General features: G+C 40.9%; 1 protein-coding gene across 1 annotated transcript; it reads left to right on the top strand.

Moving 5' to 3' along the window:
- Positions 1–949: 949 nt before the first annotated feature.
- On the top strand, positions 950–24,078 carry SLC38A4 (solute carrier family 38 member 4). Its single transcript, XM_040594658.1, has 16 exons — positions 950–1,057; positions 5,006–5,236; positions 6,121–6,211; positions 7,470–7,585; positions 10,629–10,702; positions 10,896–10,988; positions 12,608–12,689; positions 12,782–12,864; positions 12,965–13,023; positions 13,414–13,692; positions 13,811–13,890; positions 15,016–15,116; positions 16,087–16,211; positions 18,862–19,006; positions 20,008–20,105; positions 21,518–24,078. The coding sequence occupies exons 2-16, from the start codon at positions 5,118–5,120 to the stop codon at positions 21,617–21,619; spliced, it is 1,647 nt and encodes a 548-aa protein (XP_040450592.1). The 5' UTR covers positions 950–1,057; positions 5,006–5,117; the 3' UTR covers positions 21,620–24,078.
- Positions 24,079–27,262: the final 3,184 nt, after the last annotated feature.

The raw sequence follows: 27,262 nt of genomic DNA, 5'->3' as shown, positions 1-27,262 counted from the left end.
CAACTATTTGTCTGAGTCTATATTGGAACTAGGATTTTTTAGGTGGGGGTGGATGGTGAAACAGCACACCACAGCTAGTGCCAGCAGCAAGCAGGCAGAAGCCTTGCTCTTGGCAAAGCAGGGTTGGGTTCCTGGAGGTTCTCACCCAGCCTGAGCTAAAGCAGTCTGAAGTGCTCCGCAGGAAACTCTAAAAATTTAAAATTACCTCCCCTCACCTGCCTTCCTGCCTTCGCAGTCAGGCCAGTCCAAGGGCTTTAATCACAAAGCCTACACGGGAGGGAGGGCTGTTTGGTGTGTGTGGGGGGTTAATTATGGTCATTTTGTAATGGGATAAAAGGTTGCAAATTCTACAGTATTAAAGGCACATCACAGGTAATTAAATACTTCTCCAGAAGTTTATGTTGCTGTTGAGTGAATAACATTTGTCATTTGATGTATACCTCCACAATTTCAATTACAGTAAATATTTCAAATGGGAAACTAAGACACAGGTCAACCAGCCCATCTGAAAGCATACACTTCAGGCCAAATCCTGCCGTGCACACCTCACTGCGGTAGCAAGATGCAGCTTTGTAGTCACAGAGATAAGAGCAGTGTGGGAGCCCTTAGCTTTTTCTCCCAGATGCTACGTTCCAGGCTTGTTACTATCGTGTTACTACCAGTTTACTGCACACGCATTATTCAAAACCCAAGACTATCAAATGAAAGCATGACCAAGCCTGGGTGAAGCGTTCTGCCGTTATGCATTTTGTAATAGTGCTATAGCTCAGAAAGCAAATAGCTCCAGTAACGGAGATGTTTGCCCTCAGTGTGCTCCAATAAACTGATTTACCTTCTTTTTTTTGCCCCTTTTTTTTACAAAGAGCTGACGCAAGTTTGTCAAAGGGAGTTGGGCTGTAGCAGCCGTTGATTGGTTCATCTCCTACACTCCCATTTGTCTTTAAATCACTGTCCAACTGCTCTAGGTTGCACATGAGCAAACTTTTCATTACAGGTGCAATTCCTAAAAGACAGAACCTGCTTAGCAAGCAAGAAAGAGAACCTGCTTGACTCAGAGGTAAACCTAAAACTTTTTTTCTTTACAATGTTCAATCAATGTATTTTAGACACTAGCCATATCTTTAAAAATTGAGAATTAGAAATGTAATTAATCTGTAAATATAAGTGCAATGTGAAGGATGGGGTTCTTAAGATTTACTGACATGGTAATTTATGTTGGCAAATATATTTGGTATTTTTTCAGGAATTAAATTTAGTCTTTTTTTTTTTTTAAGTACTAAATCAAAACCTAAGCAACCAGAGAAGCATCAAAAAATGTTTAAATTGACCAGGCAATTAAGAAATGAATGCTGTCTTTCCTTTGTAGCCCTTGGCTAACTTCTGAGAATTTTTTTTGAGGCTCTTGATTTGCTTGGCTCACATTTCTGTAAATAAATGAATTTTTGAAAGCAGGCTTTGCATTCTAATTGGTTATTTCACAGCAACACTACTTATTTCATTTTGAAATAGCTGTTTAGACAATAATAATATAAAATCACTCTCATGAAGATGAAGAATCTGGCAAAAATCTGCTAAATTAGATACCATGGCTCAGTTCACAAACCTTAATACTGCAAAACCCATGCAAATATTAGTCATATATGTGACCCGGCATAATTTGACCATTCATTTAATGTCCTAACTGAAGACAGGACAGAAATCAATGACATGAAATCAGATACCAAATGTTTTGTAATTTTCTGAATCATTGCTGAAAAATGTTACTTAATAAGTTATGCAGAACAGTACCCTATACTTGAAGAGAGAAATAGTTCTACAGGGATAAATAACTTCCCTCTAATAATAGGTGAATCTCTTTTGCAACCAGTTTTTCCATTTTAACACCATACTTTAGGAAAAATCTTTTCCGTTCAGCCAAATACCACAGGAGGCAGCAAAACCATCGCCGTATCGAATCCAAGTTTAAGGAACACCGTAGAGCTAAGAGATTTTTCTTGTATGTTTAGGCACCAAATTCAGAACTTTGAAGCAGAAAGCATTAAGTCCCAGGGAAGCTAAAGCAGCTGAACTTTGGTGTTTCTCCTCCGATATGATGTGCTTAGATTCTGGCAGGGCCCAGGCCTGCCCGACCTTGGTTGCTGCGATCTGTCACGCCATCACCGCCCTGGTGCCTGGCCATGGCCCAGGAGCAGCGATCCAGCCAGCACAAACCCCTGCACGGGCGCCGCCGAGCACGTGGCTACCAGCCCTGGCAGTGGGCTTGGGCATGACACTGCATGCAGCTGTAACCACCATTTTACTTTAAAGTGAGCCACCTAGTGCATCCCCCTTTTTCTAAATAACATCTCGCAGGTCAAGCAGTGACCCAAGAGGCACAGGGCTACCCCATTTCCCCCTGGTGAAGGGGTGGCAGCTCTGCCCCTTCAACGTTACTCATGGGGAGCATGTGCTACCAGTACCTCAGCGTCCTCCCACACCCTTCAGTACCTGCAGAGTAAGGAACCTGAAGTTAGGGATTTCCACCAACTAAGGACCAGCTCTGCCAAGTTCTGCTGAAGTTCAAAGGCACCATTGGTTGCAATTACCGTTAGAGTGTTTGCAGGATTCAAATCTAATACCGAGCCTGTTTCATGAGCCTCATCCTGCCCACATTTATGCCAATGGTTTTCAGCTCATGGCTTGCAGACCCCTTGATCTCTACCAAGCACTCCCTAAAAAGTGACAACTGCAAGAATCCAGGTTCTCAGCAGATTTAATTTTGCCACCTGAGGCTTTGCAATTTCGCAGAAGACTTTTAGGAATTCACAGATTTAAAAAACCAAAAAAAACCAAAGTAGAAAATCACTGCTTTACCCAGTAATTCCACAGCCTTTTGACATGACACCCATAAATCAGATTACTTGTGTAAATGTTTGACAGGACAATGTCCAGATGATTCTTATGCTGTAACATGTACTTCCAGTCAATTTTTGTTCCCCTTTCCAAACTGTGTTTGCTGTGCTGCGCAGACTTTCCTCCTCAGTCTAATCTCTGTGTAACTTAACTCCTGGCAACCTTTTTTGCTTACTTTTCCTCTGTTTCCCAACTCTTTGAAGATCTGTATTTTTTGGACTGCTACTGCTGGAAAAGATGTTCCTCCGTTAGGCAGTGCTCACGGGGGAGGTTTTACCCTTTACCACGACAGGACTAAACGCAGTCAGATTTGTCAGCCTGACTTTTACGTGACAGATTAAAAATAAGCATCAGGAATTGGAAGGACTTACTTTCCCAGACAGGACAATGTCTGCATTTGAAGACAGTTTTGTGAATGAAACTGCATTTAGGAGGGCTCAGTTGGTGGGGGGTTATTATTTTTTCACGTCCCGGAGTTATTCATATCTGAGCGGGCAGAACCCCCCGGCCACTGGAATGCAAGTGCTGGAAGCTCTGCCCTGATGGCCAAGTCACTTGTCCCCTCACACACACACCCTGCACGGCAGCAGAAAGGAGTAAACACAGCCACCCTCTCTGGTAGGAAATCTCCTAATGTACTGTGATACTGCTTTTCCTTTTCAGTTGTTTTGTCTGGGTGAATGTTTTTAGTAAAAAGCAAGGAAGCTGACTTTAATTTCTCTCCCAGGGTCAGTTTTAGCCTCCAGGATTGGTATGTAAAGTTTATATTTATGTTTTAATTACATGTACTCTAACATTTGGCCATTACAAATACATTTGTAGATGTTCTTAATTAAGAGCATCGTGTGATCGGTAGCAGAGGATAGTGAAGGTCTGATCGTCAAGCAAGGACCTATACATCCATAAATGCAAAACTATGAAAAAGGCTATCAAATAAATGCAGGGGGTTTTGACACAAAAGTTATTTGTTGTGGTGTTTTCTGATATTGTTGTTACACAGTTCTGGGCTGCATTTAGCGTGTGATATTTATGAAAAAAGTAACAGATCCAGCCAGTGTGCCTGTTTGCAAGGTTGCAGGTGGAGTGCCAGGATTCTGCAATTCTGGCCCCAGGTGTGCCAACAATCTGTTATCTGGTCTATGCTCTTTCCCTTCACCGTGGTGCTCCTTTGTCTCCATAGCTGTGGAATGGAAATGTAAAATGCATCAAGGAATATCTTTGGGAATGGAGAAGTATTGTAAAACTGCAATATTTCTTGCACAGTTTTCCTCTTGAATTTGGATATGAGCAAATGAATGCAAATGTGTATCTGCATATGAGACTGTAACATAAAGCTGCTGAAATCCAAGAGGTGAAGTCCTCTTTGTAACTTCAGTTTGTACAGTTTCCTTTAGTCCATGTAGAAATAGAGAGTTGAGTATTTATTCATATGATTTGTAAAAGGCAGGGATTTTTCTAACAAACACGTGTAAAGATAGTCAGTCATATCCATGTAAGAATCCAGTGTGAGACACAGCTTCTAGTTGTAGGACAAGTAAGAATTAAACACAGATATACTGAAAACCAGAAACTGCTATATCAGAATTGCACCTCCTAATTATCAAAGTCGTCATCACGTAGAGATGCTCACCTCTGCCGGATCCCAGTAAAAGGGACAAATCTTCAAAAAATTTAAATCTGTGACAACATTAATCTTACAAACCGTTATTCGGAACACTAGGCACTTCCCTTAAGAGTGTGCATGTTTTGACACAGTGCTAGGAAAACCCTGTTATACTCCCTTCACTTCTAACAGCAAGCACTTCTGCATCACCATCACCTAGAAATTCAAAAGCAGCAGTTCAAGAAATTATCTTCTGCTGGCTTTGTAATTTTGCCAGATGCTGGACGTCTACTGTGCATCCGTTGGCCCCTGCACTCCGTCATTTGAAGGAAGACAGAAGGGCCAAGTGCCGGCATATAAAGGGACATAACGCTTGCCCTGAGTTTTCCCGGTTTGCAATGGCTTCCCTTCCTAACGCTATTACAAAGAACAAACACAAACCCAACAATTCACAGTGGTTCATCTAATGTGAGGAAAACTCTAATGAGTTCTATTGTGTTTTGTTTGCAGAACAGAGTGTTCTGGCAGGCCCCGCATGGTAGAGAGGACCCGCAAGCAGACGGCACAGTGCTGTTTACCCTGAAGAAGCAAGTGCGTGTGCTGGAAAGCGCTGACCGTTCTAATGGATCGCATGGAGCTGCAAAAAGTCAACATCGAACTTGATGATCAGAGCAACAGTGGGGAAAGCCTTGAAGACAACTACACAGAGCTGGTTGATTCAGAAAAGGCTGCAATTAGGAGGTAAGCGTTTAAACGGGAAGGCTGCTCTGTTAAGGCTAGAAAGCAGTAATCAAAACCAAATTTCACTAATGGCATCTGGGACTCAAAACATTTCCCAGGCAATACATTGATGTTAATGTGGTTGTCTAGCTGGAGTTTTCCCACAGCACTGACTCTCCCTGCTCTGCATCCCAGAGGATGGAGTGCCCAGCACAGCAGGAGCAGCCCAGGTACCCCCTTGCTGGCCACCACCTGGAGTGACCTCTGCAGGCTCCCAGCCCCGAGCTCCCCCTTGGCAATTTCCATCCACTCTGGTCAGATAGTACCCATGCAATTAATATGCTGGCAGGGAAGTGCAATCTGAGCAAGCTGAGAGGGGGAATGCTTTCCAGGGCAAGGTATGGAGGGCAGCAGCTCAGTGCTCCCACTGGGACAGCCTACCCTCAGGCATCTCCAGCAGGACCAGCTGTAACACCAACACCTGGGTGGCCTGAAAAAGACATCTCAAAACCAGCCATCAGCCTCCAGCTCTCAGCTTGCTAAACCCTGTGGCATGTATCTCCAACAGGGCAGCTGCAAGACGCTTTATTCCTCGAATGTGAAGTACATGCCTAGCTTTAACAAAGTGTTAGCAGTAAAGAATTGTTACTTTCCAACATCTGCAATCAGAAATAATTTGAAGATTACTGGGTTTAAAACTAAATTCCAAGGCAAAGCAAAGTTCTATTAAACATGCCATTGGATATGAGAATCTTACAGGAGAAAAAAAGAAGTTTTTTCTGAAGGATTTTAAAATACTTATTGCAATGTTGAAGGAAAGTTTCCACTAATGGCAAAAGGCACTACTTGAACATAATGTGTGACATAAGCCTTACCTAATATTTCTTATTTTTCTTCATGTTCAGTCCATTTGCTAGTGACGATGCAGAAAGTCAGAAGTTCCTTACAAATGGATATCTGGGTAAAAAGAAATTGGAAGAATATAATGAAGAATATGTAAGTTTTGTTAATTTTTAAGAATAATCGCAAAGTAAATCTTGTTAAGCTGAATCTTTTTCCAAAATTTGCAGCAAACAAAGTTACTCTGGAGCTTGATCAGCATAATCTTGGCTTCAGAAGAGTAAACACATTTTCTAACTGTTAGTACAGCAAACCCTTTCTATTGCCTTGCAAGTTTAAACTGGGTCTTTCCTTCACAAGTAGTCAGAAGAATTCCTCAGACCTTGGACTTCATTAGCATCTATGTCACCTCACCTGAGATGTCCAGTCAGGGTGGGTCTGCACCTATTTTTCTAACAGGAGATTTGGTTCAGGGGAACTTAGTGTTCCTGTACCAGGGTAGAACTGGGTCTTAGTGCGTGTGTGCTTCTATTGGTTGTTTCCAGCATCAGTGTAAATGAATCCACATCCAACCGCGTTGCTTTAAAGAAAGGTCATTCATGTTTGGCTTTACAATGCAGAACATCACACGCTCAGCATGCTTCCAGCTCTTTAGACAAATCCATAATCAAATGGAAGCAGAGCACTGGTTCCTGGGGTGTGCATGTGGGTACCTCTGCTCAGATTTGTAACCTTATTCAAAGTTTTGATGAACTTGGTGCAAAGAAAGTAATTTTATTGGTCATGTTACAGGCTTTATTAGGATTGATCAAATAAAAACAAAAGATATTATTTGTGATTGCAAGCTAAAATTAAGAGCCATAATCACCCCCTTTCTTTTCCACTTGGTGGCAGATGTGACTCCCTCACACATTATCTCCCCTCCCACCAGCTTTTTGTTCTCTTCCACTCCCCTGCCGCCAGCCCAAGCTACACGTTTCCTTCTTTCCTTCCCCAGACACACTTTTAGTTCCCCAAAGGTGCACAACCTACTCGGAGAAAACCTCAATAATCAGTTGGATTAATTTTTAAAAATCATCTGACTTTTTTAAATCAACAATTGGGAAATCTGTTAGATAACAGCATGCATTTCTACAGAGGCTGACCAGCGTAACCAGTTGTGGCTGTCACCCCCGTCACCTCTCAGGGATGTAGCTCTCCTCCCCCCGGAGACAAGGGGAGAATGTGAGAGGCAAACACCTACCAGCACAGCTGGCTTTGGCAGTAAAAGAGACTGTGGGCTCAGGAACCTTGACAAACCTCCACCTCTAAGAATCAAGGGGACAATACAGGGAAAACCATCAATGAGGATAATTAGGCTGTTGTGCTCAGTAAAATTTAAATTAATTGCCATTTTCTATTTTCGCTCTAACAGCACCAGGGTAGAGCTTCCTTTGGAATGTCCTCATTCAACCTCAGCAATGCCATTATGGGCAGCGGCATCTTAGGGCTTTCCTATGCCATGGCCAACACCGGAATTATCCTTTTCATGTAAGTAAATAGAAAGAAAAGCAAATAGCATATAAGCAGTGAGCTGGAGCTAAAGTTTTTGTGGTTAGAGAGGTACATTAAGCTTGTTTTGTTAGCTGAAAAGTTTTGTAGGATCATTTGTAATGAAAACATTTTAGCTGCACCACAAGGAACCATCCGCTGCTGACAAACCATTATGGTTTTTTATTTCAGCCCTGTTTTGTATCAGGAACAAAACTGTGAATTGATACTGTGCAGTCAAAAACCAGAGGGGAAGAACAGTATACTGGTCCTAAAATAACAACAGCAATCTTGCTGGTTCAGTATGGGAATTCAACAAGGGAAATAAATCACCCACAAAGTATATATTTACCTTATCCCAACTATGTAATCACTATGTAGAAATGGAAGAATATTTGATTCAAGTCTGAAATAGCAGCATGCTAAGAATGTAGAGGTATTCACAGATTTATTCAGATTTAATGTTGCTCCCTCAAAGCTATTTGTACTCTGTGTGCACAGATGACAGCAATGGTATGTGGCTGACATACAGTATCTATACAAAATGGATTTTGATAGACAGTAACAGATAGCCATGTGAAGTTTTTTAATCTATGGCTAACCCTGTAAAATGAGACAGACTACAACAAAAAACCCAAATTTGATTTTCTTTTTAATAACTGAGTTTAATTGTAACTGAAGCCTTAATTTTAATCCCGCATGAGGGCGGGATAAAGCATGACAGTACCGTATGACAATAGGCCATTGTTTTACATTACTGGAATCTAACAAGCCTTTAAATCAAGTTGCATGTCTATCTTTATATGACTTCTTTCTTCTGGAGATTGTAACTACGACAGCAACAGCATTTGAAATGCTACGTGTAGTTTCCAGTTGCTAAGAAACACCTCCTGTTTTGCCAGTAGAATTTTTAACTGAAAATTAATTGTAGATGCAAATGTTGTCCTGGATAAGTACTTCCCAGCACCTGCACTCAAATGATTTAGATATAGTATTTGCAGATACAAGTATAAAAGCTGATTCTGAAATGAACTGCATTAGTCTGAAAAATGTAGGATTTTTTCCTCCAACTTTCTCTGAGCACTTTTGCTAACTAGTATAGCCACAAATTATCACTGAAAAGAAAACTGTGATACATCAAGCCTCACTAGAGGAAAAAAAAATTGCCTTTGCAATATCTTTATTTTTAAGGCTGTTCATTCACACAGGTGGCTAAAAACATCTACTATGAGCCTAATGACATTAGCTTTGTTGGCAGTGCCAAAGCAGGGAGTAATGCTAAAGCAACTTTGTGGAGTCGTAAACTGCAAAAACAAAGGACATATCCACCCACAGCTCGTTTTCTTTCCTGTCTTGTTTCCATACTTTCTGCATGAGAACATTCTCCCTTCTGGTAGGAGAAGGACTTTGATTTAAAAGTATAAAACTGTTTGGGGATATTGTTACCCCCATGGCATGCATCCACTTGCTAGAGCTTCCTCTGTTTTCACAGATCATGACGTTAATGTTAGCAGGACAGAAAAATCCCACCTACTAAATGGAAACTGCTGGACATTAATTCTAATTTAGACAATGCTGCCAGCATCGTCTACATTTTTGTAATTTACTGTTCTCATGTTGCCCAGTAGCTCTCCTGCTGGAAGATATTCTACAGGGTGAAGGCAAAAGGAAAGGTCCTAAAACTCAGAAACTTTCCAAAAGTTCTCATTACATCCTCCTCTCCCACAGGGGAGGTTTGCAATGGCACAGAGCACACACTGGGATATCAGTTCTGTAGCCTGGCATGATTTAGCAAGTTCCAGCCTGGATGGCTTTGGTTTACTACACCTCATGCGTCAGGACACAGAGACCATGCCTCTGAATAGCAGCTGCACGTGTGCCCCTGACCAAGAAGGATGCCATCTTGGCAGGCTACACTGAGACCCCGGACCCATATTGCATGAACCCACAGCATGAGAGATGACACTGCTCACATGAAGCATTGTCTGTCTTTATTGGAGAAAGAAATTTCAAAGAAAATTTTGAGAGTCTGGTGGCCATCATCTGGCCCCAGGGCCTATGTCTCCTCTTAGACTGTAACCCATTTATGAACTTGGCTGTCATTGTCTCCCATATCTGTACCAAGGCATTTGTTCAGTGCAGTGGAAGGTGTGAGCACAACCTCCTGTTCAGCCATGGAGTAAGGCACATCTGTATTTCCTAGCTCTGTCACGTTATCTTTGCATCCCCTTCTGCACCAACACTTGTGCAGGCTGATAACCAGGCAGTTATGGTGATAAGAGATGCTGCCCACAGCACTGTACCCTGAAAATGTCATACAAAGCTACATTTTTCACCAGCAGTTCACAAGAGGCAGACAGCTGATATCACACAGGATACGAATGTTGCATGGAAGAAATATAGCAGTAATCAGGATTAATGAATTCAGGCCCCCAGTACCTTCAAGCATACTAGGCCACAAGAGTATGCTGCCAGTGTTGCAAGAGCAGGTTTTCCAGTGTCATGCCATGCTTTAGCATTATGCAAGATTTCTAATATACTTTGCAAAGCAGACATCTCAAGCTAAACTCCACAAATTCTTGATGACATGGCAGAAGTCAAAATTAGTGACTAGCCAGGAGCTGGCAGTGAAGTAGTCACAGTCATGGTGCGAGTGTTGCTTTTTTATATAGCTCTGAATAAGAAGAAATTAAAATTAAAGGTCAGTGAGCAGGTAAGAGATCAAAGACCTGACTCTTGTGTGTAAATCCATTTACATTAGTAAAGTCTTGTTAACATTTGGGATTCTGTCCTTCTGGAATAACACAGAGCTGGCACTTACTTGGGCTTAAGCTTTGAAGGGGTTTTGGGGTGTGTAAAGTGCAACTGTACGCGCAAGCAAGCTACAGTTGAAATTTATTTCTGCGTTTGCACTGGGAGTCCAAAGCACAGACTTGCTGAAAACTACACATTGAACTTCATGACTATGAGCAAGTGTACGTTCAAATCCAATGAATGTCTCTGATGTCTTGCTTGGCATTCTGATTTCTGCCTTGCCTTGCAGAGTTCTGCTGCTCAGCGTAGCAATACTGTCACTCTACTCTGTCCACCTCTTACTGAAGACATCAAAAGAAGGAGGTATGAGGATCAGGCTGTGACTGGCTGAGTCCCTACTGCATGCATATGTTTCACCTTGGAATGCAATTCAAGTGTGTCTAATGCAGTGGCCCATATTTCTTTTTTGGTTTGTTTTTTGGGTTTTTTTGTTTGTTTTTTGTTGATTGTTTTTGGTTGGGTTTTTTTGTTTTGGTTTTTTTTTTTGTTTTTGCAGGATCACTAGTATATGAAAAACTGGGAGAAAAGGCATTTGGCTGGCCTGGGAAGTGTGGTGTTTTCATGTCAGTTACAATGCAGAACTTTGGAGGTAAGGGGCAAAAATTCTAACTTCTGACACTATTCTGCAGAACAGAAGTGCTTTCTCCCCTCTGTCTGGCTAAATGGCATCAGAGATGAGCCAGGTACATTATACACTACAGTGTAGTAAGGAAGGACAGGAGGAATTAATCTTTCCTTGTTTCAGCTATCTGACTCTTCAGTATCTGGTTCTGGTGAAAGCTAGTTAGTTGCATTAGTCTCCATGACCATTGAAAAGCCTTCAATAATGGCTAAAATGGCTTGGCTGACTGTCCTCAAGGAGTTGAACATTTCTTTTCATTGAGTACAGCTCAGACTAGATATCAGATGTTTCAACTCAGAAAAGATTAATCCACCCTAAAAGGAACAGCACATGGTTCTGACTTCTCCATCAAAGTAGTGCATTTTCCAGCTGAATTCTCTACTTGAAATGACAGTTGGGTTGTGATCTTTTTAAGATGCTGAGTGTTTAATAGTGACTGCTGAAAGTATTCATGCACAAAGATACTTCATGTGAAATACCTATCAAGTAACCTCCATCCTCTCAGAACAGGAGACTACTTACATCGTAAGTAGTAGGGGTAGGATTGTACATTCATGCAACAATTTTATTTCCTTTTGCTACCCTGGAAAAAGCTTTTTAGGAGACTGGGGAACACTCTATCTGAAAGCTCAGGGGAGTTTGTAATTTTTTCCAGATTTCTTAAGCATATGTAGTTAAAATATAAATTAAATGCATCATTGGTCAATTAAATGTATGTAGACTTCTTTGTGATCTCTGTCTTGGAATTTGGTATACTTTGCAAATCTCCATCAACAGAACATTACCACCTTTCTAGACAACTTTGCTACCCAGACAGGGGTGGTTTGCGTCTCTCTACTGCAAAAGACTTTTTGATTTTGTTCATAAAAGGTCCTGTTCCATGGTCTTCCTTCCCTTCCTTAAGCCTGGATATCAAATGTGGTTGAATTCAGGAAGGAATTATGCTTCTCTGTTAGAGAGGAAAAGCTGTTCTTCTAGTCCTTTTGTCTAGATTGATCCATAGGTCTCCAGAGACCTCTCTGTGGAGAACATAAAATAACGAAAAAAGCATGCCTTCTGGCAGTAACTTTAAATGAGATATATAAAAGTCCACCCTTCCATCAGGGATCTTGACAACTAGTTGGGTTTTTTTATAGATATGAAGTAGAGTATTGGAAGAAAGAAGCTGAAAATAGAAGGGATAAGACAGATGAAGAGGTTTAGAGGCAGTAACAAGTAAAGTTACTACAGAATGTGGATGGACAGTGTCCATTGGGAAAAACCACCACATTTACAACAGAAAAGCAAAAGGAAAAGTTGAGTGTAAATTAGAACAGTGCTAAAAGCATGTTGTTAAATCAGTAATAACTGTATGGTATTCTAATACTGAATGTTAGATGGCATTCCGGACATGCTTATAACAATGTCAAGGGAACATACCACCTATTTAGTCACACTGTTATTTGAACAAAACTCATTTCTCTATTTTAGCAAAAAATGGTTTCTCAAACAATATGTTTTTCATGCAGAATTAAGGGGTTTTAACACAAATTCTTTTTGTTGGAACTACACTGTTTTCTCTGAAGGTGTTTGTTTGGTTTTTTCAGCAATGTCAAGCTACCTCTTTATTATTAAATATGAACTTCCTGAAGTGATCAGAGCATTTATGAAACTTGAGGAGAGTTCTGGGTAGGTACCTTTGCCCAACCTGAACCTCAGATGAAAATTTTTCACTTTGATGTCAGTAATAATGACTGTTACCTTTTATTCCTCCACTTTAGAGAATGGTACCTAAATGGAAACTATCTCGTCATACTTGTAACGGTTGGGGTTATTCTTCCCCTCTCCCTTCTAAAGAGCTTAGGTAAGCTTAATGCCCCACTTTATTTTTTATTTCTATTAGGACTGTGAATTTATACGTAGCTGAACTGTTTGTTTTGTGTTTTTTTTTTCTTGCTGCACAGGTTATCTTGGTTATACGAGTGGTTTTTCGCTGACCTGTATGGTTTTCTTTGTTAGTGTGGTAGGTGACCGTTTGGGTATTGTCTCTAAGCAAATACAAAGCCTGTAAACTGTGCAATGCTGTTATATTTCTTACCATGACAATTTAATGTGGATGTTAGAATAGCACCTGCAAGTGAATGAAATCAACAAGACTATTGCTGAATGAAGCCAGAATAAAAAAGATCAGCCTAAAAAACAACACTTGAGAGCAAAGAATAAAGCAGGACAACAGCAGAGGCAAAGTAGCAACAAATACTTGTAGGAGAAACAGAAGTGGTAGCACCTGATTTGTTATTCCCTCTCCTTCTCTCTTCTGTGTGCCTGTTTATATTTCCGTTGACATACCCTGGATTTAAGTGTAATCTCCTATGGTGGTACTCTTCTGATGACACTGTCTACTCTTTTGTAGGTAATCTTCAAGAAATCCCAAATACCCTGTCCTCTCCCCATCATGGACCATGGGGTTGAAAACTGGACAGCCACCAACAGCACAGTGCCAATGCACATGGTCATGTTACCAAACGAGTCTCTCAGTTCTGGAGTGAATTTCATGATGGACAACACAGCTGAACACTTGCCGGTCCTTGACGAGCCAAAAGATACCTCCTCCAAAAGTGGTGTAGAATATGAAGCACACAGCGACAGTAGTGACATGTGTCAGCCAAAATACTTTGTGTTCAACTCACGGGTAAGTGAGATTCTGTAGAATATGTCTTTAGCCATTCATACCACAGCTAAACTGCTGCCTGCCAAAAGTCAGAGGTACAGCAGTGACCATTCTTACTAATGGGAGCTTTATTTTACAGACTGCCTATGCAATACCCATCCTGGCATTTGCATTCGTATGCCACCCTGAGGTGCTACCAATATACAGTGAACTGAAAGAGTAAGGTTCTTAAATTTTGTCCCATCCTTCCAGTTAACTATAGCTAGAGATCACTTTCTACGTGTTCTGCCTTGATTGCTGGTGTGTGGACACCCACCTGCTAATGATTTATTGCTTTCCATATTAAGCAGATAATGGCTTTGCTTTGACATAATAGTCAGATATTGATGACAGAGAACCCCTGTTCAGATAACCACCTTGACTGATATTTAGTTGGGAAAGGCGAAATCCGGACAGTCCTTTGAACGATGTGAAATATACTGGGGAAACTGTTTGCACTGAAACAGATAATTCTGGTTTCTAATAACATCTTAATGAGTTCTGTGTCTGGGTCAGCTGCTGCTTATTCTTAAGGTTTCTTGGGATGCCATCTGCTTGGGAATCTTACATAAACTTTTCATCCAGCCTGTTTTGCTTATCAAATATCAAAAATCAAATACAATTGCTTAAATCAGCACAGAGTTGACAGTTGGGAAGGGCTAAGAAAATGCATTTGTTCAACAGCAAGAATTACATTACAGGAGGTTGTGTTGCAAAACTCAAGAAGGCCAAGACCCATTACCTCCTATTTCAGCAGGTTTAATCCCAGAAGAAATAAAAATTCTCAGATAACATGGGACCATGCTTCCAGGTCCTATAAGCTGAAGATCTTCTCACACTAAATCTTTAAGCAAAGGATTTTTAAAGTAAGGATTTGACCTGCAAGAGGTTCTTGAACCTCCAGAACACCCCTATGTAGCTATAGGGGTATGTTCACGTAGAGCTTACTGAAATCTCTTGTCTATTATTATAGCCAACTCTGTAATTTTAGCCACTCCATTTTTTATTTAAAATATACCATTTGAGATTCATTGTATATAAATAATGATGTACAAAATAACATGACACATTTATATGTTGGCACTAAGTAAGTAGTAGAAATGGAGTTTCAACATACTTTTATAAGTCTGTGCTGTTCTGCACAGAGCTGCAAAGCTTCAAGAGCTCTGTATAACCAATATAGTTGCTATGAACTTACTAGCCAGTGAGGGAATGTCAGTAGATCTATGACTCTTCAGACTACTTCTTGTACAAATAGAGACTTTCTAAGAATAGCCCTGTTACTGTCTTTCTCTCAAACTCCAGTCCTTCCCGAAAGCGGATGCAGAATGTCTCAAACATCTCCATCACTGGCATGCTTATCATGTATCTTCTGGCTGCCCTCTTTGGATACCTTACTTTCTATGGTAGGTCAAAGCCCTGTTCTCTGTAGAATTTTCCCTCTCATTTTAAAGCAGGTGAGATGGTTGTATCACATTAAACCTCAAGTATTAACGTATTTTCTGTGGGTCTGAATCCAGGTGTAATCATTATTCAAACATAATATGCAGTATGTAATCTCCTGAATAAGCAGTGAGACTTATCCAGCTGTCAGGCCACAAGTTCCTTACCATGAGAGGCTCAGAGGCACCTTCTAGGAGGACCAGTTGCGTATCTTTTGGTTTTCTGAACTTGGACAACAAGCTGCTGCAAACTTGGCTCTTGGCAAAGGCCTAGAGTGACCGTACTAAAAATACACTACTGCTCAACAGTTTTACATGACATTATTAAGTGCTACCCACCCTGGTTCTACCACTAATTAAGCTTCACCTATGCTGAAAAACAGGTGCAAATCATTCTAGTGTAAAAAAAATATGGATGAGCTAGACTAATCAGTAGGTAAACAGAGCAGCCCCTGTATTAGCACACTTTTATGCAGACACCACCTCTTTTTACCTCGTTAGTTCTTCCATTACAGCAGAGAAGTGAATGACACAGCACAATCTGCTCTCTACTGCTGGGGCCAGAGGGTCTGAGAGCTGGGACACCTGGGTGGAGGTAGAAGAGAGGTGTTCCTAGTTCAGTGAGCTGTCTCCTATTTTATATCAGAGAAGTTATTTTTACCTTAGGTTCTACATCCACTTAATGACTTTGAGAAAGTCGTTTGAGACACTGGAGTACAAAGCATCACCTCAGACCATTACTACCCTCATTGTCTCTGAACAATGAACTTGTACCGGTTGTACGGGGAAAATAACTATTTTGTGCCTAGCCCATAACTTGTATCTGATGACAGCAGCTGGGCCAAAGCTAATCTTATCTAGCTGCAGTATAAAGATCTTTTTGCAGTGCAGATATTGCTTAAGTGATTTAATTCCCTTCTGTTTCCTTTTGTAGGAGAAGTTGAAGATGAGCTACTTCATACATACATCAAAGTGTACACCTTTGACACCCTCTTGCTGTCAGTTCGCCTGGCAGTGCTGGTGGCTGTAACCCTGACTGTGCCCCTTGTCCTTTTCCCTGTAAGTAGCGCAGCTGTTGAGGCTGAAATCAGGGCTAGCCCATATACACTCACTGTATGTACTCAGCACAGACAGACTTTAACATTGAAGAAAAGTAAGCCTGTGTTTTTATTTTGGAGGGCCTGTTTTCTCACATGCAGTTGGACCAGAGCAAGGACCTTAGGTAGCTACAATTGCAAACTCTGAAAGACTGAAATAAATTATTCTTTATAAATATAAGTAAGTCAGGAACAACTGCCCTGGCTCGCTCTGGCTCTCTCTGTGCTATATTTATCAGAGCAGCAGTGTAAGTACCAAAGACTTGAGAGTATACTGAAATCACTTACGAGATTTCCTAATACAGGTATAGGCACCTACTATAGCATCCAAATTCAAGACAGACATGTGCAACTCAGGCCATGCGCTGTGCAGGACTGCCAGGCTTGGCTGCCAAGGTAGAGAACCAAAGGCCCTGTGCACATCTTAGGTGCTTGAGTCTATGGACAGGGGAGGAAGCTAAGTGCTAGAAAACAGAGGCAGTCAAGTCAGCCACATAATCAGATGTCTGAGCAAAGTTTGGAGCTTCCAGGTAATGTTCACAGGGAAAAACACACTATCCACAGTAGCAGGAACAGAAAGACGCTTAGCTAAAAGAACTGGTCTGCAGAGGGAGTGACCCTCCTCAGGGATCAATCCCCACCTGAAGAACAGACCTCCATGCTCCTGAATGTACAGGACCGTCCCTCGTGCATTCTCCGAGCTGCTACGCAGCAGGGAAGAAAATAGTTGATCCTGGTCATTAAGTTTTGAGAGGCTGTTGTGCCATTTGTATGGCATGTTACGCTGCTGGCGGACGCCAGCAATCCACATCACACCATAGTGTTCACATGCCATAAGAGCAGTAACCTTGGGGTCCTCTGGCTGCATTGTCCTGGATGCAAACACAAGCTCTGCATAGCTTCCAGGCTTGCTGACAAACACCTAAGAGCAGCGATCACCATTCAAGGTTGTCTAAAAAAAAAAAAAAAAATCTGGTATAAAGCATCCAGGGTGATTAGTCCGTCTAGCCTGGTGCACTCTGGTGCTCTGCCTTAAATGTCGTGTTTAAACCAGTGACTAAATGTTTAAATTAGTCTTAACTAACTGACCACTCTTTATGGGAAAACAAGAGCATTGCAAAAGCCTTTGTCAGATGTAGCATTTTGCACGTTTAGCTTTTGGTATAATCATTTTTATATCTGAATAGTGTCCAAAGGCATAGCCGTTACATGCCACAGCACTAATTGCTTTATTGAAAGAACTCCCATGAAAATATCATTTGCTTGTAAGCCAGCATATCAAACAGTTTTATACAGCATATCAGGACAACCAACTTAGCAGATCTAATTACTCCAAATAAACAGTATAGCTCTATCAACTAATTTTCTATGAACTACCACATTTGTATTTTCTAAAAGTAGTCAGAGTTTATTAGTTTATTCTTTAAAAGAAAAAGGAAATAAATGCATCGCTAAAAAAAAATAAGTATAGATCTATGTACCACTAGTCATAGTGTACATATGATTCCAAGATATAAAACTCCATAGTTCTATTTTAAAGACTACGTCACTGCAGGAAAAATGCACAAGATGCTGACAATAAGTGAACAGGAATGCAGGCAGCAGTTCTTTGGTGGAATAAAGCTGTTTCACACCAACTCAGGGGCTGAACAAAATTTTTGAAATATGCCTCCCTCTCCTTAATATTGGCTCACATCAACCTGAAAAACATCAAATGCAAAATTCATGCTGTGGTTTCCAATGATGGGCTTCAAGTCTGACAGAACCCCATACATTTACAGAATTGCCAAACTCATCCAGAAACTGTTGTCTGTTATGTTAAAACAACCAAACAGAAGTGGGGTTTGAGATTTTTTCACTGTAAAAACATCTTTATTCAACTTCTAGATTTCAAATCTTTTAAGTCAATCATGGTAATTCAGAGTAACGCTATCTCCAGCCATCAAAGGGATTTGCTCTTGACCTTTTCCCTACTTACCATCTTTGCTGATGAAAAAGCAAAAAAAACTCTCTCTGTGTTGTGTGAGAAAGGCAGCAGAGCAAAAAGGATCCTCTGAAATAGCTTTTAGGATTATAATTTCCAAGTGGAATTGAAAAATATGCTTTTATTTTGAGATAGAGATACATATATATGTATATTTAATGAAAGTGAAACAACAGCTTGCTTTTTCTCTCACTGAAGTAAATGACAGAACTCCTGTGGGATTTTCAGAGGGATCAGGTTCAGGAATACAGCAACTCATATTTCACCCGTGCACTTTTTGCCTGCTTATTAGTATTCATAGTGGGGGTTTCTTTGTGGTTTTTTTTTTTTTTTTTTGCTGATATTAGCATCTTTCAGTTGAACAGATTTAATGTCCCTTATTTTACACCCTATTTACCTGAATTTCTTCTACACTGCAAATATTTTAGTTTCTGCATTAAACTGTGAACACAGATCTCAAAAACGTACATCAGAGTGAGATTACATTAAGGGAATCAAAGACTGAAAACACATTTCTTCAGTCAGAATTTGTCACAGCAGAAGTAACTAGCATAGATCATTTTTAAAAGTGAAAAGCAAAGATAAATTAATTGCTCTTTTATTTTCCCTGCTGGTTTTCATCTTACAGATCCGTTCTTCTATCTATACATTGCTGTTTCCCAAAAGGCCATTCAGCTGGATAAGACATTTCCTGATTGCAGCAGTAATTCTTGCTTCTAATAACCTGCTTGTCATTTTTGTCCCAACTATTAAAGACATCTTCGGATTTATTGGTAGGTTTCATAAATACTTTTTGTTTACCCTGTTAATCCTTTCCACAACAAATTCACATTCATGGACTGAATGGCAGTCTCAGTTTGGCTCTTACAATAGAGTAATATAAACACAGATAAAAGTTAAAATGGAAATAAAAATTCCCAAACAGCTGACAGACAAAGCTAAACAGTACCCAACTTTGTTGCCACCTTGCCTGAAGCACAAGTAATCCCAGAAAAAAAAAAAAGAAAAAAAAATCCCATTTGACAAAAAAGGGCACTTAGTGCATGTGGAGGAGAGGAAAATCATCCTTGGTTTTCAAGCATCTGTAGACTGGACACAATGTACTGACTTCCAAACTGTGATGTTGGAAAAAGCAGAAAAGTGACACATTCTTTTGACATTCACAGCTCTCTCCCTACCTCTTTCTTTTGCTCTGTCTTGGCCTCTAACCAAAGAGGTTCATGAAAAGCCTCCATGCCCTGAGCTACTTGTGGACTCAGGGATGCAGATGCCCTTGAGAAAGACACTCAAAGGGGTTTCTGCCTTTTTTATATGTTATGGTCCATGCAGGCAGGCAGTTTGCTCCTTGCTGCCTTTTACACCGGGGCCACCATGCTGGGCTCTTCAGAAAGGAGACGAGTAGGCACTTCCAGGGCACAGGTCATCCACCCTCTGCTTTTTCCATCCACCCTTTTTGACACCAGCTTTCCAGGGCTGTCACATGCTCCGGGAATGCCTGTTTGTCCTTGCTTCACCAGCTCCCATGCAGACATCTGTATCACAGGCAGCCACGCTGGTCTGAGCAAATCCTCTCAGTAACGAGTGCTTCTTTGGGCCCCAAGCATCAAATAAGTGTTTGGACATCTACAGCTCTGCACAAATGCTGCCTCAGAGAAAGCCCTTTCTGCAGCTTCGCTTGGATGAGCAGCTGCCTCCCCACACGCCGTCTTTTGCATGTGCACCACGTTGCTTATGTGTCAGACAGCAGGGTATTCAGCTCTGCTTTCTCTTCCAGGTGCTTCTTCTGCTACCATGCTAATTTTCATCCTCCCTGCTGCCTTCTACCTGCGGCTCGTTGAGAAGGAGCCCCTGAGGTCTCCCCAGAAGATCGGGGTAAGGAAGCTGGCAGCAATTTTAAAAGGAAGGATGGGAGGGTGTGGGGTCACAAATACTCAGACCTTTGACTTGCAGTATCTGGCACTTGCTTATAAATGGTAGTGTCTCGCTCAAAACAGGTCAGGTAGTGTGATTCACCCTAGCATGGAAAGCCAGGCTTCAACTAGCCAAAGCCTTTAGCCCACTGCTGCTACTGATTCGCAACAGTAAATGTCTAGGTTAAAGTGTGCCTTAAATAACTAGAAAAAGGCATTTATTTAATCCAATCTAAGCTCTAGTTGACACCTGCACTTGCATAAATACCACCAAGACTATAAGGAGGTGTTGGTTCATGCTAGAAGGCCAGCTGTGGAGTAACAGGAAGATTTGAGGTCAAGGTTAAGAAGAAAGCTGTACTGCAGAGATAATTGAGTTCCCCTCTGACATAGATCCATACACTTACAGGAGACATACACGAAGGTCTATCATTTATACACAGCATGTGTTTATGTCATGCTGGAGTGTTGCAGCAGCAGCACCTTTCATCCTGAACATCAATAGCTATCTGCACTTTTAACAGTATCACCAAGGAGATGTACATTGGAAATTTAATCAGAAAAGTTGTTAATGAAATATATATGCAGGCACATAATGTAAACAGATGTACATTTATACATTTATATGCATGTTCACAAAAAACAAGGAAGTGGAAATTCAACTGACACATACTGCAAGTACAAAGAAAAAGGTTTGTTATAAAATTATTTCTGATTATGACTTTTGAAGCTGTTGTTATAGAGAGATTTTGCATATTTGTTCATGTCTGTCTGTTCATTCTTCATGTTGCTGTCACATCTAAAATTTCACAGCCTGCACTGAGATCATACACTATTCACCATTGTGTTGCGAGGCAGAATATTGTTAAGTGTGGATGGGTTATGGTAAACTAAAGCCCCACTAAAGCAAAGGGTGACTATAAGCATCTGAATCACTTGAATATATGCAGAAATGTCTTCAGAGAAGAGAGATGGGCTTACCAGTTTGTCTAATAAGGATGAAAAGGATTAACACTGAAGCTGTTCTTGATATCAGAGACAATGATCATTCATTGAAAATGGGTCAGTTTTTAAAGAAAAAAACTGTTTCTCTGTTACATGTTTTGCATTATTGTTCATAGTAACACAGTAGGGGGGGTGGGGTGGGTGGTCCAGACCTAGTCTTGTAAAGCCCAGCTCTCCTGGACTGAAATTTACATAGGGCTAACTTTGATTCATGTAGCCCTGTATGACATTACTTGGGCTTTAGTCACAGCCAATGACCCAAACCTGGGCCTTGGGTGTTAAATAAATGCGGTTCCAGTGGGACAGTCTGTGAACTACAGTCTGCTCAGTCACGTGCTTTATTAATAATATTTCATTTTCCAATTGCAGGCTGTACTTTTTCTCATACTTGGCATAATCTTCATGTTTGTGAGTATGACTCTTATTGTAATGGACTGGATTTACAATCCTTCAAGTTCCGGACACCACTAGCCTGTGGAGACAACCAAGTGCTTTTTATAACATAAATATTTGTATTGGGTGCTCCAAAGGACACCTAAAAGGGACTGTTATTCCTAGCTAGTAACTGCAGTATTTTGAAGACAGTTTCTGGTAAGGTCACTACAACCCAGTGGGGTCTACACCATACTTTTCACTAAGGATCGTTATTTATGCATTAGCAACCTGAGCTTAGCATTTCTGGCCAGGTGAAATGAAATGTGTGGTGTGAATGCTTTCTGTTTTCAAAACCAAAATAACTGTGTACATAGTCCTCAAAAATAGCTTTGTGTCACCCTTTTCAAACTCTCCCATCATGCTAATAACCACATTTCCTAGAGCTTTGGAAAGGTAATGGCCAGAAAGCTAGTGCCTTGTTTTCTATCTGAAGCTTGTGGGAGTGGCTGGCCAGGTCCCAGAGAAAGGGTATGGTTTCTGTAAGGGATCTGAAAGGTGACCACTCCCTACAACCTGTCTATCAGAAAGATGATGGCTTTGACAAGCCAGTCGACAAAGCTGAGCATCAGATTTTTTGCCCAAATTCATTGCCCTTGGCATGTGATGGCTGTCCTACAGTATAAAGCTCTCTGGCACAGACCTTGTGCTGGGGCGTATGCTTGAAGAACAGTTAAGCATTTGCATTTTGTTCTTAAAGTTGCCTGTGCTGGAAACATCAAGCATTTCTGCTGTGGGTTTTTTTGGTTTTCTTTACTTCTTTAATTCTTGTGTGAGCTTGCATCACTGAACAATTTGTATCCTCCATAGAAACTTGTCTTCCATTCTCAAAGGAATATAAGGAGACCACAAGGTGTGGCCAAGCACATTGTTCAGTACTTGTGTATTTGATAAATGTTCAGTGCAGAAAACTGTAATTTGCTATATATAAAAATATATGTATTTATGTACATAATTTTTTGTTTTCTTGTAGGTATAAAAAAGTTACCCTGTGGTAAATGATTTTTGAAATTTTTTTTATGTGTCACTGTTTTCATAGCCACACATTTAATATTGTTTTGAAGAAAACATACTGGATTGGTGGGTTTGTAAAAGGTTCATTTTTATTCATCAGTGTTTGAAATATACGTGTAGCAAACCCTGTTACCTGTGTAAAAATACATTCAGATGTTTACTACTTACATTACAATAAATTGCAAGATGTTTTCCTCTTAAGAATTTTTAATAGATACCTCAAAGTTCTGTATTACTGTTGTATACCACAAACTTTGGTAAGTTGCTCTGCTGCTTGTCTATGCATATGCTAGCATACATAATTAAGGTATGCAAAGAAAAATACATCGTCAATAATCTCAAGTGTATCAGGCTATGCAGCTGTGCAAGACAGAAAAAAAAAAAAAAAAGTTAAGTTCCATGTTATATGGATGCTTAATTAACACTCAATACCCTCCAGACTGTGATTTTAGCTGTGCTATGGAGTACCCACTATATATGATCTCTGCACACCCCAGGGAAAAATAGTCAGAGAAGTCACATTAACTCCATAGCAGAGGGAATGAGTAGGAATGTGCAGGTGTTGGTTTTAACATGCTTACACAAATCCAGGCTCGTGTAATTGGAGTTTTCATTTTTCAACTTAGAAATCAGTTGAATACCCACCTGTAAACTCAGAAAACCATAAAGCACCCAAAAGTTGTCTCTGCTCACTCCTCAGCTTTGCGCAAAATTCTGTATGTGTATATCAATGTGTGTATACTTACAGGTTAACTGGAAAAGCATATCAAATACTTATTCCATGTCAACTGCTACCTTTCTGAGCAATATTTTATGCTCACTTGAGTACTGTAACCTTATATACAGGGGCACAATTGCCCATGAATAAGTCTGTCCTTGCATGTTTTAAAGAAAAAAGTTGTCAATAATCTTTTGACCTGTTTTAAGCAGATTAATACAAATAACGCTGAATTATTACTGAAGAGGCCTTTAACATGAACTAGAGTTAGTAGTAACACACCCACACACCTCTCTTCCTGTTACCATTACGGAGAGTTACACGCATGGAAGAACTGAAACGTAACTGCATTTTGCTTCAGAGCAAAAGCACAGACAGTGACTGCAGCTGCATGTAGAGACTCAGGAATTCATATAGCCCACCTAAAATATAGATGACCTCAAGAAAAGTAACAGAAAACCTATGGAAAAACAGCATAAGTCACTGCCTTTTCACAACACAAAACTGTCGGTGTCCAAAATAGAGGGTAGAGAGTCTGTAAACTGTCAGTTTTTCAAGTTGAAATATGTTGGTGACAGCGATATGCAGCTGCTGCACACACTGGGAGCCAGAGTGGTATTGCACACTAACTTACTAGCACTCACTGCTGGGAATGGTGGATGCTGGAACATTTCTTGAACATTTGTAATGTCGACAATAGGACTTGTGAGGACTTTTATTACAAAACCCTCCATGGATGTATAATAAATGAATTTTTCAAAGACTAGATATTTTTTTCTTCTTTTTCAAGCTAGCAGGAGAAAGGGGTTTTTTTAATCAATCAGAGTCAAACTGGTAACCTTAACACAAGCATCACTAAAACTGCATTCCCTTTGAAGAGAGAAATTTGCATATCCATGTATCTGCAAATGAGCAAGATGGCAGCCCCTTCATATAATAACCCTTTTGTGTACCCTGTTTACATGTCTCTATTCATGGAGCTGCACAGACATCACTGGGTAGAGAATGTCTGGTGTTAGAAGTGGGATCTGTGAGATACTGTATGCCTTGTTCTTTGGAGCATGGGATTAGCTGGGATACACAGTATAGTAGCTAAGTATAGTCACTATTAGGAGTGCATACCAGATGGTACTGCTCTATATAAATACTTCCTATCATTGCAGCTGTAGGTTTTCCTGATGTTACATATTTGTCCGGTGTATAATCAGCCCAAAATATACTGGTCTACGCACCACTCCAGCACCAGTGAGCTCATGTGAGAACCATGCTCACAGACCCAGCCAGCCAGCATTTGCAACCTGCCCACTAATGAGGGAGGCACTGCAGACCCAGATGCTTGCTCAACACTTGCAACATGAACATCTTCTCCAATTTTCTCCTTCCCTTGTGGTTAGGTATCCTTAATTCCCTGCAGCATCGCCTTTGTTCTGTATTGATGGTTCTTAAGCTATAAATTACTTGTGGCAGGAGGTTGTTTTAATTAAACAATTAAAATCATGGCAAGTGAATGAGGGGAGTTAAAGAAAAGAAAAAGGTATGTCTTCAAGGACAAAATAGCAAGAAATGAAAATTTATTAGAAATTGTGGTAGTCATAGAGGTGTGTCGTTAGCTGGGCGTGACAAGAACGACAGAAATGATATAGAAAAAAGCAGAAGTAATGAATAAATATTTTAGCTCTGGATTTGGAAAGAGGCAGAACAAGGGACACTCACTAGAGGGCAAAGTCCTCTCTAGTCCATAAAAAAATCAAAGATTATGTTAAACAACACCTATCTGAAAGAAAGGCAGCAGGCCTAGATAAGCCACAAAGCAGCTGGCTCTGGTGTTAATTTTCAATAAAGCCTGGCATGCCTGGCTAGTTCTCAATGGCTGACATAATAGTAATCAGAGCTAGTCAGCAATTACCTGCTGAGAGGTCTAGTTGATGCTGTACGTGGAAAATTTCCATTCATCTGACTTTAAATTTCAATGGAAGTTTTATTGACAATGTGCTATTGCAATGAAATTGTGGTGAAGCCTGTTTTTCCATTAGCGTGCTTGGCAAGGTGTTGGGGGCTCCCAGGGGTTACGACTCCTGGCTTCCACCTCCCCTGGAAGCTGGGTTCCCCTGCTGTAAGGCCAGCCTGCTGACACCCAGCCCAGCTGCTTTGGCTGGAGGGTCAGGGTGAGCTCAGGGTCGCAGAGTTTCCTCCCATGGAGCTTGGCCTCAGTGCTATGGTGGCAATCCTGTCAATATTTCCATGGTATATTGTGCTGTTCAGCAGCATCCTAAAAAGAAGAACCCTGCCTGGAGAATGTTTTTAGTTAATTAAATCATCACTTACAGAAAACACTTTACAGCTTGTGCTGAACCTGGGTGATAAAGACTGTTTTCATAAGAGCATGGGAGATATCAAGCTGGAAGGGATCTCAAGCAACCTCCTATTCCACCCCTAGGTTAGATAACAGTCTTAGGTTGGTGTTTGAAGGCAACAACATTGGCTCCACCTGCTCATTTCAGACATTTAGTAAAGTCCAGGAAAAAAAAAAGAAATTGCTGTGTTAACTGGTCTTACAATTGCTAAAGCCTGCAAAGAGCTGCTGTTTCCAGCTACACCGGAGACACCTCTGATAGCTCAGTACCCTCTGGATGCTGAGGTGCTGAGAGACATCTGATGTGCTGCAGAGCTGCTGCCTTCACCAGCAAAGCATAACACTGAAAGGAGTTATGTCATGCGGAGCCTAAGTCCCCCTGCCCACCTGGTGAGCCAAGTTCTAAACCAAATGCATTGTATAATGATAAATAGCTTTGGAAATCAATACACTGTTGTAATTTTTCTACATAAAATGAGATGGAGACCTCATTACTAACAGTGAAACAGATGTTTATCACTCAGCAGAAGCAAAACTGAATAAAAAAGGATGCTTGCTTAGCCACAGCTCTCTGGGACACTTTGAAGCAGGTGTTTCAAGTTTCACATCCTCAAACAGGAAGTGTTCACAGCATTCATTTATCCTTACGTGTACCATGCACCTCTCCACATTTATCTTAAGGCTTGGGAAAGTTACCCTGCCCTCAGTAACAGATACACATAAATTACTGCCTAGCTGTTTATTCCCAAAAGGGGAGTCCCTACCTCTTTTCATGGGGAAGCTTGCTGACGGCAGGAAGCAATGGCTGCATGCCATCAATGTCAGCCTCCGTTTCCCTCTCTAACCGAGGTGAAACTTCTGCCTTTTTCACCGCAGAGCATCTGACCCTTCACACCCTTTCTTTCTGAGATGGCTGGGTTTAACCTTCACAGGGACAGCTCAAGCAACTGACCCAGTTTCCAGATTGCCACAGTCAAATTAAACCAACAACCAGCTTCACGTGCATGAGTTAATACAAGTGCCCATACTAGGACTGACACTCTTCCTTCGAATCCCCACATTTAACTTGGTCCATGCTGAGCAAACTTAGATGGCTTAGCACAGAACACTTCTGAACTTCCCCAGGAAGAAACAGCTGCTGAGGCAGACATCTTTTCACATACCCCACTTTATTTACTGTTTCCTACAGGTCACTTGGTGGTCCAACAATATCTCCTCACCACTCAGAGGCACTTCAGCCTAATATATCCCCAGTGGACAGAAATAGGTGCCCTGCTTATGTCCTCAAAGGCCCATTGCAGGGGTTAGGAGCCACCTGTTTCCCTCCTTCAGCTGCAGAGTGATATAAATTACATACATGTGAAACCTGCAATGAACTGATTTAAATCTTCCAATGGGGCCTGGACTATCTTAATATATCTTTTTGCTCTTAATGCTTTAGCATGCTACGGTTAATTTTATAAACCTTCTGCAAAATGCCATTCAGACCTTTTCTTTAATCCAACCTCGAAGAAAATACACATTTGAGTTACCCCTGCTTTTACATCTGTAACTGGGCAGGTACAGGTTCTAAAGAAAGTTATGTTCTCCGTTATCT

Source organism: Falco naumanni, chromosome 5 (assembly GCF_017639655.2).
Source record: "Falco naumanni isolate bFalNau1 chromosome 5, bFalNau1.pat, whole genome shotgun sequence".
Classification (NCBI taxonomy): domain Eukaryota; kingdom Metazoa; phylum Chordata; class Aves; order Falconiformes; family Falconidae; genus Falco; species Falco naumanni.
Note: the sequence above shows the minus strand (reverse complement) of the source record. Positions and strands in the feature narration are given on the sequence as shown.

Bases quoted from the DNA above. Each gene is read 5' to 3' on its own strand.
- SLC38A4 (XM_040594658.1), top strand. From the start codon at position 5,118: ATGGATCGCATGGAGCTGCAAAAAGTCAACATCGAACTTGATGATCAG. The intron at 7,586-10,628 runs GTAAGTAAATAG...CTTGCCTTGCAG, and splicing joins ACCGGAATTATCCTTTTCAT to AGTTCTGCTGCTCAGCGTAG. The intron at 13,693-13,810 runs GTAAGTGAGATT...TTTATTTTACAG, and splicing joins ACTTTGTGTTCAACTCACGG to ACTGCCTATGCAATACCCAT.